Raw genomic sequence first — 13,248 nt, forward strand, 5'->3', positions numbered from 1 at the left:
CCCCAGTGATCAATGTGAAACAATTCATGGATGTATCTGGAGAAAATTATGAAGTTTGTGTGTGAAACCACCTTGATGTTTATTGAAGTGGAAAGGCCACACTTTATTTCAATTTACACGCCCAATTTGAGCTATAGTAGATAAGTAGCCTAGTCTAGTATTGAGTGCATTTTTCATACATTTAATGGTCGTGCGGGTCTTGAAAGCATTGCGTCATCCCCTTCACAGTGTGGTACTACTGGCGTTTCGCTAGGGTGCTTTTTGAATCACAGCTCCTGTAACATCTCAAGCGGTGATGAGGATGCTTACCTACTTTATTAAAGAAGCTGTTCCATTAAAATACCTGATGTGCAGCCATTTACACAGCACACATTTATCTATTCAAATTTCTTTAGAAGTGCCCAGAGGGACGCAAATGTGCAAGCAATCCCAATGTACACAAACTCCTTTTACTTTTACTGTCTTGGTGGCGGTTTTGGGATAGTTATTGTTCTGCAGCCTAAATACCGGTATGTTTTCTATTTGCGTTGCCAATCAAAGGGCATACAAAGCTGGAATTCTCGTCAGATGATGAAAAGTGCAGAGGAACGAACACTCCGAGGAAAGGTGGGGATTTTCTGTCCTCTCAATGAAAGCCTCCATTAAAGGCCACAACAAACACAACAAAGATGATATAATCCACACTGCAAACACATCCACAAACCTCTCTCTCTCTCTCTCTTTCTCTCTCTCTCTCTCTCCCTCTCTCCCTCTCTCTCTCTCTCTCTCTCTCTTTCTCTCTTTCTCTCTTTCCCTCTCTCTCTCTCTCTCTCTCTCTCTCTCTCTCTCCCTCTCCCTCTCTCTCTCTCTCTCTCTCTCTCTCTCTCTCTCTCTCTCTCTCTCTCTCTCTCTCACTCACATATAATTAAGTTTGGTCTGGATCAAACGGGATCGAGTTCAAATGGTGTGTTGTCAGATAGGGTCCCCTCGGGGGTGGCGTCAGGTCTTCGGTGCACCTTCAGTGTACCGCCTGCGGTGTCAGTGTCCCTCTCTGACCCTGCCATGCCACCAGGTAAACACAAAGCCACCGGAGGAGGGGGTGATGACAAGAACAACGTGTTTGTGTATGTGTGTGTGTGTGTGTGTGTGTGTGTGTGTGTGTGCGTGCGTGTTTGTGTGTGTGCCTGCGTGTGAGTATCCGTCTGTCTATCTGTCTGTGCGTGCGCGTGTTCGTGTGAGGCGCGACGGATACCGAAATTTAAAGAGCGAACAGAGCAGGGCGGAGATGTTAAAGGTTTTGCACCCGCCCTTTAACCTACCCCCACTCCGAAGGAAGACGAGCTGGCGTGGCCCTAGGCGGTCTGGGCGGGTTGTTTTCTCAGTGCTCTGTTGCTCTGGTCTGAGGCAGCTCTGTTTTGTCAGGTTGATGTTTATTCTATGGGAGCCTGATTCACAGTCACGTATGCGTCCCTGTCGCGGTGGTTGTGGAGATAATTATAAGACACAGGAAGCGGGATCAGGTCACTGCTGTCTAATGAGACACAAACGCACTCACAAACACTTACATCTCCAGCACTCTGAGCATGGGGGGGGGGGGGGGGGGGGGATTAGATTTGGAATCAAATCTAATAGTTTGCCCATGGGAATCCAATGGGTACCTGTGTGTGTGTGTGTGTGTGTGTGTGTGTGTGTGTGTGTGTGTGTGTGTGTGTGTGTGTGTGTGTGTGTGTGTGTGTGTGTGCGTTTGTGTGTGTGTCCCCCATATTATCACATTGCAATTCCATTCTGTGGCCTGACCCTGCAGTTGAAAACCAATCGTGTCTGACGGCCAGAGTATAATATCTGTCAGATCATTCAGAAGGAATCTATCTATTTACAATCAGACCCCTTATTGGTCATTTCACGCCCATCGGCACACATGTTACACACAGGTTAGTCTTCTGCCTAGCTAAATAGACCTTTTGTGTGGGAATATGGTGTCGTGCTTCTAGCTCGACAACGACGAAGAGAGTGTGTGGTTATACTGGGCTACATTTCTCAATTGACTTTACCTGCGAGCGCGTTCTGTATTTACTGCTTGTTAGCCATGGCTCACCCTCTGATATACCCGTTTCAGAATAAAAGAGAAAACGGATGGGATAAGAATAAAGACATCAACGTCCAATGTTTTAAAAAACGGAATTGAAAATAATGTAAAGCCCAAAACATCCAACATCGATTCCTTATGCTCCTCTCTCAGCATGGTGGATGGATGCTTCGTGACAAACCCACACCAACCTCGGTCTTAGACCACAGGATGGAGAGAGAGACACAAGGGCAGGGGGGCTAGGGGGGTCCAGGAGGTCTGCTGCGTGTATTGCTAGCAAGCGGGGACAGCCAGATACCCCTGCACGTGCTTGCAATGCCCTCACAGACGTGCATGTGTGTACTTAATAGCATTCCCAGTGTGTGCATATATGTAGTGTACACACGCACACGGACACACGTACACACGCATGCACAGACACACGCACACACAAGCACGCACACGCCCATTGCTTTTAAGCACACAGTGTGTCAAGCAACTGGACCCTAATTGCTGGTTTCCTGTGTTTAAGCCTGACCTTTAGGGCTGGACTTTGTCTGCATCTGTTGCTAGGTGATGGTTAGTATTTATTAAATGGGAGGCTGTTGGGAAGGCAGAGAACAATATGGGCAAAGGTTATGTGAGTCCCTCTCCCACCGTGACTTAATAGGTCATATTAGGCTCAAGTTCAGCTTTGTGTAAAACGACGATGGCAATGTCATATCATCATTCCTTTTTGGGTTGTTTTGGGCTGAGTTGGGTTTGAATTGTTTATCCGAGACTGTATACAAGACTCAGTGGAATAATCTCGCCTGACTCAATGCTCCAGGTATTTTTTTTACCTGGAGCTTAGCATTTTTCCATTTCCATTTAGCAAACGCTTTAATCCAAAGTACGTAAAGGAGTAGGCTATGCAGAGTCCAGGTGAACTCAGAACAAGTGAGTCATAAGTCTCTTGCAGAAGCCGGTGAGCGACTTTTGGACCTGACATCGACAGGGAGCTCGTTTTACCATTGCAGTGCCAAAACAGATGAACCCATCATTTTGTGTGACTAATGTTGACAACCATTTTTTAAATTGGTCCAGTTTTGAGCGAGAGCATGAGCACAGTGCCCTGTCAATTTACATTCTCTAAAAGTGGCTGTTTTTGCAAGTGACATGCTCAGATTGTAATTACAAGTGTCCGAATCTCGTTTTGAGAAGATAATAAAAGAAACGTGGGTGAGAGTTGGAGAGAGGACGGCCGGAAAAAGAGTTTGTCGTGTTGGACTACAGAAAGCGTAGCGTAGTGTTGTCTTATTTGGGTCAGGAAGGGTCGAGATCTCAGAGCGAGTCTTTTAATTTAGTGAGATTTGGTTAGAAACTATAACAAACAGACCGGATCTAGCAAATGGTGAACGAAAAGAGGTTGTGCCATACACTGATAAAACCAGTTTGAGCCTGTCCATGGCAAAAACAAGCACTTTTAAAGGACATGCATCAATGGGACACTATTGCCCGATAGGGTAGGGTTACATTGCAGCCCGCTTCTCAGCTGCAATGGCTGAAGCCCTCTAAACTAGCTTATTGCTCTAAACTAAACCAATTAAAAATAAACGTTTTTTTCGAATTATTCACTTAAACCGAAAATGGTGGGAATATATTGCCTAAGTAGAAAAATATCTACCCTTCAAGAGATTCCGAGTTTAAACCAGCCAGAGGCACTTTGGTAAACAAAACACGAATAAACACAGTTATCGATAAAAATGAAGGAACAATCCACTGGTTTCGCTCTCTTGCTGTAGAATTTTAATTTGTCAGTGATTAACCCCTTTTTGTGTCAGTTGTCGCTGCATAGCAATTTGGAACAGGAATGTCACTGAACAGTCTCAGAGATAGCGGTTAGGATGACAGTTGCTAAAACCGTACACTCTATCTACGCAGATTTAGAGATAAAGTAAAATTTAAATATATGAAATAAACGTAAATCAACTCTTCCAATTTTTTCTTTGGTTGAACAGTAAATGGCATTTTCGGTGAATGAAAGACCTGTGCATTGTTTCCCATGTTTAATGTACAACACCTTGTTGTACGTCGATAAACATTGAGCTCAGCTGAGGCTGATTGCGCTGTTGCATTATGTTCCGTTGTGTAACAGGAAAGTTCGAGACGCCACCGGCGTTGACATCAACATGCGTGTCGGAGTGCATTCTGGGAACGTGCTGTGTGGCGTGATCGGGCTTCAGAAGTGGCAGTATGACGTGTGGTCACATGACGTCACACTGGCCAATCACATGGAGGCAGGAGGTGTACCGGGGTGAGACGGCTGCTCATAATGACCCCATTGAATCAAACCGTTTCCACAATGGCCATGATTTCTTTGTAATACAATTTTTAATTCACAAAGTTGTTTAACACATGCGAGGGCGAGCTTGTCAAAAGGACCTTTGTCGGGGATGCTTGCACCATTTTACGTTGGTTAAATTGAATATATTGAAGAATCTAATCTCAAATCAACAAGTCTATATCATGGCCACGACCACAGAAATTAGGCTCTGAAAAAATACGCTATCACTCAATTTGCCTATTGGTGTCTGGCTCAAGACCCAACGGTGAGTGTCTGGAGTCAGAACACACACGTTCATTTTTTAACGGCACCAATGACACCACCGCCTGTGTCCCTCCGGCCAGGCGAGTCCACATCACCTCGGTGACGCTGGAGCACCTGAACGGGGCGTACAAGGTGGAGGACGGGGACGGGCAGGAGAGAGACCCCTACCTGAAGCTGCACGGGGTCATCACCTACCTGGTTATCAACCCTAAGGTAGAGCTAAATGCCAAGTACTAACATTGTTAGGTTAACCCATTCCCCGTATACATTCGCCCTAGCTAGGAGAAAATGCTCCACAATGCTAAAGACTATTTTTAAGTGCAAGAATGTACTACATACAATAAGTGAGTACATTAAGTGCCAGGGCGTACAACATACACTAAGTGCATACATTAAGTGCCATACACGACACGTGACATCATGTTAAATTAAAACTGACAAGTCACATCACGTTCAATGAAAGCAGACCAGTGACATCATGTCCAATGAAAACAGAACAGTGACATCATGTCCAATGAAAACAGACCAGTGACATCAGGTTCAATGAAAACCGACCAGTGACATCATGTCCAATAAAAACCGACCAGTGACATCATGTCCAATGGAAACAGACCAGTGACATCATGTCCAATGAAAACCGACCAGCGACATCAGGTTCAATGAAAACTGTATGGAAACCACTGCTTCCCACCCACCCTCCGTCCATCCAGGTGGAGCGTCGGAGCCCCCAGCAGCACTACCGGCCCCGCCACACGGTGTACGGGGCCAAGATGAGAGCCTCGGTGCGCATGACCCGGTACCTGGAGTCCTGGGGGGCCGCCAAACCCTTCGCCAACCTGCACCACCGGGACAGCATGACCAACGAGAACGGCAAGATCAACACCGTCGTGAGTACAGGAGTCTGGGAAGGAAAGCGCACAAAAGCAAACACAAAGGTGCTTCAAGGCTGATTGGATCAAAAGGATCCAAAAGGATCCAATCCATTTTAAAAAGTTCCTCTTTTAAAATGGAGAGATAAATGGCTCCCCCTTTGTTTTCGTTCCAATTTTAGTCTATCCTTACAGAGTGAACTCAAATTGAGCTCAATTTTAGTGTTTTTTTGCCGCCGATTACAAAAGCTAACAAGGGCTCAGTTTGGCTAAACCCTGATTCTTCTCCCTTTTCCTTTCTCTCTCTCTCTCTCCCTCTCTCTCTCTTATATCACTTCTGGTTTGTCAGGACGTGCCAATGGGGCAGTACCATTTCCAGCGGAGATCAGAGAGGTAAACTGCCGATTTAACAACATATCTGCATAATCCAAGGGGCATGCTAGATTATTCCCTAGCATGCAGCCCTGGCAGATTTAGTTTAGCTACGTCTGCCATGCTGCAGGCCTAGTTGCTTGCGGGCTGAATAGGCAGTGAAATCACGAGAATGTCTTTGTTCTCTGTCTTTTCCCGCTGTGCGACGCAGAACCAAGTCCCAGAAGAAGCGCTTCGAGGAAGAGCTCACAGAGAGGATGATCAGGACCTTTGATGGGATCAATTCTCAAAAGTACGCGTTCTGGGGTATTTATGATGCTTAGTGAGATGGAGCATGAGAGATAAAACAGGGTATGTGGGTTATGCACCATCGTGGGAGGCCCCTGCTTTTGATGACGCTGTGCATATGAATGTGTTTGATGATTAATGGAGTAAGATACTAAGTAATTTACTAAATGTAGAGTTAAAAAATAGCATAATCACAATTCCCTGACCTGTTAATTATACAAAAGATAGGTAGTATGACTTTGTAGCTAAACTCACTTTCATCCAAAAAAAACAACAATATATGTTCCAATCTGTGTTTTCTCGTGTCTCCAAATTGTTCTTTAATTACGTACTTTCAGACAATGGCTTAAATCCGAAGACATCCAAAGAATATCGTTATTCTTTCACAACAAGTCCTTGGAGAAGGAGGTAAGACACACACACGCACGCACGCACGCACGCACGCACGCACGCATGCACACACACACACACACACACACACACACACACACACACACACACACACAGGCAGCATCTGGCAGTGGCTCGGCGTTCCGGTTTGGCACAGCCGCTCGGAAGGAAAACCCTGAAACGCATTGACACCCACACCCACACCCCTACTTCCCCTGAAAGCCCTGGCACATCACAGGCATAGCTGCCATGTCTGCCGAGTGAAACACACTGAAAGTGAGCCGTGGAGGCCGATGGCGAACACATCGCGGTTCTCAACCTGAGGGGAAGTGACTTATTTTCCTTTCTGACGTTCCAGTACCGGGCGACAACTCTGCCGACTTTCAAGTACTACGTGACCTGCGCCTGCCTCATCTTCTTCTGCATCTTCATCGTGCAGATCCTGGTCCTGCCAAAGTAGGTGTGCTCTGTTTCGTCTCGACCACGGATGATGAATACGAGTGAGTTGAGTTTGGCTCTCGGCTCATCTCTAAGGTGCCTGGACACTCCTTACGGTTAACCGGTTAGCCAGCATCCGATCACTGATTTTTTTTGCCTGTCTGTATGTATGTTTGTATGTCAATTATGGCACCCATTGCCCTCCCGATCATCCCTGGATGGAGGGATCCCCCGCGCTTAGTCTCTTCTCAATATTTCTTTCTTGCAAAGGGAGTGAATTGAATCGAGAGGACCCCTGGATTTTAGCTGGATTTATGTCTATGTCTGTTTTTGTCTGCAGAACGACCATCTTGGGGATCTCCTTCGGGATGTCTTTCCTCACGCTCTCACTGATCCTAGTCATCTGCTTCATCGGACACTTCCTGGTGAGGAGCCGGCTCCGGCCAATCAGAAGGGTACCCTTCCGCGGTTATGTATTGTGCCTGACACGAGCTGTACTCTGTGGTCATCTGGTGTACCATCCGTCCATGTTCAAATAGATTCTAATTTACGCAGAGTCATATCATAGCTATGATCAACAACCTGCGCCAAAAAAACGTCTTGCATCCAAATGCTAATGCATAGATGCAAAAGCATAGCTAATGCTGCTATCCATTTGGATGGTACGCTGGTACGAACTACGAGCTTCAGCGAGAAGGTGACGTATTTCCCTTGCTCCAGCCTTCCAGTTTGCCATTTGTGTTTTTGTCGAGCCACGAGGGGGAGTAGTAGCAGGCTAATCATCATTAGCAACATAGCCTCTTTAGCAAACCAGCTTCAAAACAAAACTTTACATTGAATTGCACGCAAAGCAAGACCGTGCAATGCATATACTGGTGACCGGATTAAAGCAGCAATGAGTGCGTAAGAGGTTTTAAAAACGACATTAAAACCACCAACGTGGTACAAATAGAAAGAAAATACATCTCATCCCCCATTAACTATGGGCGCAGCCATCTACTTTGCGAGTTGTACAGCTCTGCTCGCTCTACTTTGAAAGCGACGAGATACTACGACCAAAAGGGGGCGTGCCTCAGTGAAATGCTGCAAGAAAGCTGGGAGATTTGCGACTTTACCACTTCGTAAATCCAAATGGATAGCAGCATAATATCTTAGCATGCCATGTCCTTACACACAGCCGGCTAGTGTGTCGGAACCCTAACTATAAATGCTCCCTAAAGAGCTAGCTGTCGCCTTGCATGGATTTCTCCGTCATCGATTTGTTAATGTTTCTATGAAACGTTGTAAGTCGCTTTGGATAAAGGCGTCTGCTAAATGCCATTAATGTAAAATAAAGATACCATTTTGTCCCACGCCTCTCGTTTTACTTGCCATTTTGTGGATGACGAGATCCAATTCAGATTACGTTTCTTCTGATTGTTAAGGAGTCAGCTTGGGGTTCCCGCTGCCATCCCTAGCCCTCCACGTTGGACAAAATCTGGTTGTGATAGAGAGCAGAATGAAATTAAAAAAAGGATAAAGTTGAATAACAGAGAAAAGCTATTCAGCCCCGGGCTGTAACAGGGTGACTCATTCTCCTCCAACAAAGACGTGTCCCTGGTTGTTGCTCTGTTCTGGTTAACTGGCTCCTGTGAGAGGATCCTGCTACCTTGCTCTTGTTTGACACGTTGCCCACAGCGGCAAAACAACGGATTTAGAGACTCTCAGACTCTGTTGCATTTTCTTTTCTTTCTTGGTGTTCCTCTGTGGTTCACTTTCTTGTTTACAACACAATAGCTGTCACTTCTCTATATATATACATCTGTGTGTACGTTCATGTGTGTTCATGTGTGTGTGTATGTATGTATATCCACTTTTTCAATCGAGAAAAGGGAGAAGCAAAAACATACAAACAACATTGCAGCACATAAAGCCAAACCAAATCTTTTTACCAGGTTGAACAACTTTTTTTCCCTATTTTCACATAAGAAATCAATAAACACAAGACCAGAAGGGTGAAAAAGGAAGCCATATTAACGGGACACGTTCAGACACTCACTCCATCTATCTCATGTAGATAGATATCAGGATGCGACGATGAGCCACACTATCACTGTGGTTCTGTATTTCTCTCCTATCCATATAACATAAATATCTATAATTATCCACCGCTGTTTTGTTGTCCTCCATCAGAAGACTGAGGACAGCTCAGAGATGAATGGGCAAACGATTCAAGCTCTGACTGTTATCATTATCTTCCACAGTCGAGAGACTCAACAGCTACAGGCAGGGTCAGACACCGGAAAGCAGTTGTCCTGAACTGGGCGTACTAAAGCTTAGAGTCGAACCGTCTGAGCTCTGAGCTAGTAAGTGAGTTGACATTTCAGCGCCCCTCGCTAAATGTACATTTTACAGAGCGAGAAATTAAAAGCCACTCATGATAAATTGCGGCGGTGCAATTAGTGCCTTCATTTGAATAGCGTGGCCAAACACTGAGTCAGAAAGCTGTTATGTCCGACTCTGTTTTTCCATTTACTAATGGAAGCCAGAAGCGAAAAGAAAGAGGGGGGGGGGGGGGGGAGTGTGAAAACCAGAGCCTTCTTTGGGACTGATGTGTGCCAATCTTTCCTTCACACGTTATTTGACATTGACTGCACTGAACATAACACACTATTACCGTCGGTGATGAGTTGAAATGTCTTTACAAATTGAGCCTTCGGTCAATCACGAAACACTTATTGTTTATAGTGCGGGTTGTGCAAACGGTCCAATTGGAAAGAGGACTCTTTTATTCTAAATGATTGATGTGTGAGCAATGTGTGCGCTTGTGACACACGTGTGCACGTGGGAACATGTGTCTGTGCTCACCCGTGCACACGTATGTATATTCACACATTTATATGCATTCACACGTGCACAGACGCTAACGTGCACACATGAACACGTGCAAACCTGCGCACACGCGCTCACGTGCACACATGCCTGTTGCCCCCAGCACTGCAGTAAGAGCACGTCGGCCTCGTGGACCTGGTTGCTGCGCTCGTCCGGTATCATCGCCAACAAGCCGTGGCCCCGCATCACGCTCACCATGACGACCACCGCGCTCATCCTGGTCATGGCCGTCTTCAACATGGTGAGGCGCCGCAGTTGTCCGTCACCGCGACCGTAATCCGCTTCACACGGCAGCGGATTACGGTCGCCCCCGGTGACCCCCTTGACGCTCAATAGCCTCTCGCCTTAATGGGCGAGGGTGTGTTTAGACGGTCGGTGGGGGAACGTGTGAGGATTGGGGCGGCGGCCGGATGTATGTACTTGGAATAATAGTAAAAAAGAGTAGAAGCGGATCAGAGGAAGTTTGTTCCATTTCTTCTCAGTGTCAGAATTAGCTGCTTCAGTTTTAGAAATTTAAAAAAATTAATTAAAAAATTCTATTCGCTTGCATGCTATGGTTTAGGGCTATACCCTAACCCTAGGTCCCAAGAAGTCTGAAATACTCTCAGTCAAATTATTTTATTTTTATTTGTATGCACATTATAATAACTGAATTAAACATGATATGGAGGCCTAAGATACAGGACTTGGATATAGTTGCATGTGCCTGGGGTTACTCTAACCTTTTTGAGATGCTAATCCACTGACTTCAGGCAAGTGGATGGAACCAAGGATAACTGTTGACTCAAACTTCCTCTTCAGACTTCCTTCCTTCCTCTCAATATTCTCATCTTCTGCAATGTGTTAAACATCTGGAACAAGAAAACAATGAAATGGACTCCAGTTAGCTTTAAGTCGTAGAATTTTGTGACTTTACAAGTATTTTATTTCCACACTGCCATTTCTCTTGTACGTAGTTCTTCTTGGGGGAGTCTGTGACCTCGCCTGTTCCGGTTTATAATTCATCCAATGAGACGTTTTTTTACAACAATGGACAACCAATGAGCTCCATTGATAAAAATGGCTTCTACCTCCCGGTAAGTTGTGTATAGTAAACATACATCGGAATAATGCATGTGTGAAATCAAGTTAAGTGCATCAGTGTATCTTTTTAATAACAATTGAAACCCCTGCCAAGTCAATTGCGAGTGTGTTTATATGTTGTGTTGCTGTTTGTCTATGTGTGCGTCTACATGTTAACGTTTCTCTCTCAGTGTCCTCTGCTAGTTATAAAACAACTTGTGTAGTATTCAGCGTTATATATATATTCAGTTAAGCCCACTTTGCTAAATGGAGCAATTTGGGTCAAGTAGTCGACCTGAGGAAGCCAGACTCAGAGGATCTTCCCTCTACCTCTATCTTCCTCCTTTTTGAACTCCAGCCTTAAACATCTTAAGATATCCAACCCATCTTCCCAATCTCTCTTATCTCCTGTACTCTGCGTCTGCCCGAGGCCGTTCTGCTTGATTCCTAGCTGCTCCACCATGGCATTGGCTCATGTTCCCAGGAGCGGTTGGCCTCTGCATCCCTTGTGGTGTGGGTCTGTGGGTTTCAACCCTCTGAGGATTGACCTCCTCCCTCGTGGACGGTGATGGAAGTATAGCAGCAGCCGTACACTGGATACAATCGGTTGCCACTCTCTCGCGTGGCATCCGATGAATCATTTACGAAATGCTAACACGAGAGGATTTTGAAAGGCGCGCTTCTTCAATGGGCTGTTTCTACAGCAAAACAGGCTGCACTAGTTTTGTCTGACTACTTTGATCGGGACTGAAAGTCCTTCTGCATATGTCGGCAGAAAGTGCTGCTGTTTTGGAGGGATGCCGCATACCTCTACCCGCACTCTTTTCATTTATAGATCAGCTTGGTTTTTAGCTCAATGCCTACTTAGCACGCAACGTTGTTTATTTAAAATAGCCTTGGGTGGACTGTTTCACACGCCCTTTATGGCCTAAAGAACGATCCGTTCCACCACTTATCTCGGGAATGGGAGGGTTGGGCGCCAGTGTTTTTCTCGGTGCCTCTGAGATCACCATTCAGATGTTAATGTCTGTTTGTAATGTCTGAAACAGCTGCTGTATCAGATCGGCTGTGAGATAACATGGGAGCTTTTTTGGCCAATTCCAACAAGTGATCTGCGCGTAACACATAAAGCAATGATCACAATACTTTCTAGTAGTGACTCCATTACCACCTTCATTTAGTCTGTTAAAGTGTTTCTTACTCGTGGAATATTTGCCCGCCCGGCAGGATTTTGAGTCCTGATTAACAGTTTTAAGATGATTTACTCATTAGACTGAGTTATTTTTTGTAAACACCCATTTGAAAAGTCTTCAAATATTTTAAGCGTCTTTGAAACAAGCATAAAAGGCTGAGTGCCTTTTAATCTCAAGACTCAATTATGGACCCTTCGCTGAAAGTATTGCTCTGCCAGCCGTTTTAACATCAGCAACATATAGCAACCCTCTCCTTCTCCTTCATTCCCTCCCCCTCCCCTCCAGTACTTCATCTACAGTTGCATTCTGGGCCTGATCTCCTGCTCGGTGTTCCTGAGGATCAACTACGAGCTGAAGATGATCATCATGCTGACAGCCGTGGTGGTTTACAACATCATTATACTACAGACGCACGCGTCCCTGCTGGATGAATACAGCACGTTCCTGTACAGGACGGAGACGCTGGACAGGTGAGCGGGCGAGAGTCGATGGATAAGGGTGGGAGAGAGAGAGAGAGAGAGAGAGAGAGAGAGAGAATCTGCTAAGCTGGGTTCAGGAGAGAGGGGGGGGTAGAGAGAGAGAGGGAATTTATGATCGACGAGAGGCATGGATGGAGATTGGAAACGGTGTGCGCAAACACACAGCCGCTGAAACATTTCTCTCTCGCTGATCGATGCAATGTCACGGCGGCGCAGCCAGCAATGCTTGATCAAACAAGAGTTAGCACTCTGTATCCATCCCCGACCCCCTCACACCCCGCGCCCCCCTCCCCGCTACGGCGAGGGTCCGCGTCTCGTCCCGTCGCCCGCCGTCTTCACCGTATCGCCGTGCGTCACTCGGTCGCCCTACTTTGTACCTTCCTGCTCTGAGGTGTTGCCTGTGAATGGATCCAGGCAAAGGTTAGCGTGAAGGGGATTCGGTGTCTTAGCAAACATCGACTTTGAGAAGGGCCAACGCAGAGCCACTGGATCCCAAGACCTTGAGTCGGATAGGGGTCTTTCGTAGTGCCATGCTCTTTGGCAGTTAATGCACCGATTTCCATGTCCGTTCAATTATTCCCTTCCTGCGTCGAGACGTATCAGCATAACGAACTGATCAGTCGCAACGTGTTATTGGTCGAGCACTAGAATT

General features: G+C 46.0%; 1 protein-coding gene across 2 annotated transcripts in view; it reads left to right on the plus strand.

Moving 5' to 3' along the window:
• adcy2a (adenylate cyclase 2a) overlaps positions 1-13,248 on the plus strand; it is a 60,033-nt gene that overhangs the window by 34,487 nt on the left and 12,298 nt on the right. For both annotated transcript variants that reach the window (XR_003978574.1, XM_030370888.1), the window contains exons 8-18: positions 4,182-4,340; positions 4,715-4,847; positions 5,345-5,521; positions 5,853-5,896; positions 6,087-6,167; positions 6,502-6,571; positions 6,912-7,009; positions 7,332-7,416; positions 9,966-10,103; positions 10,819-10,938; positions 12,403-12,587. Coding sequence is in view for 1 of the 2 variants with exons in the window: in XM_030370888.1 (XP_030226748.1) it covers positions 4,182-4,340; positions 4,715-4,847; positions 5,345-5,521; positions 5,853-5,896; positions 6,087-6,167; positions 6,502-6,571; positions 6,912-7,009; positions 7,332-7,416; positions 9,966-10,103; positions 10,819-10,938; positions 12,403-12,587 (1,290 nt within the window). In the remaining variant the exon portion in view is untranslated. The remainder of the gene's footprint in view (positions 1-4,181; positions 4,341-4,714; positions 4,848-5,344; positions 5,522-5,852; positions 5,897-6,086; positions 6,168-6,501; positions 6,572-6,911; positions 7,010-7,331; positions 7,417-9,965; positions 10,104-10,818; positions 10,939-12,402; positions 12,588-13,248) is intronic.

The sequence above is a fragment of the Gadus morhua genome, chromosome 11, assembly GCF_902167405.1.
Source record: "Gadus morhua chromosome 11, gadMor3.0, whole genome shotgun sequence".
NCBI lineage: Eukaryota > Metazoa > Chordata > Actinopteri > Gadiformes > Gadidae > Gadus > Gadus morhua.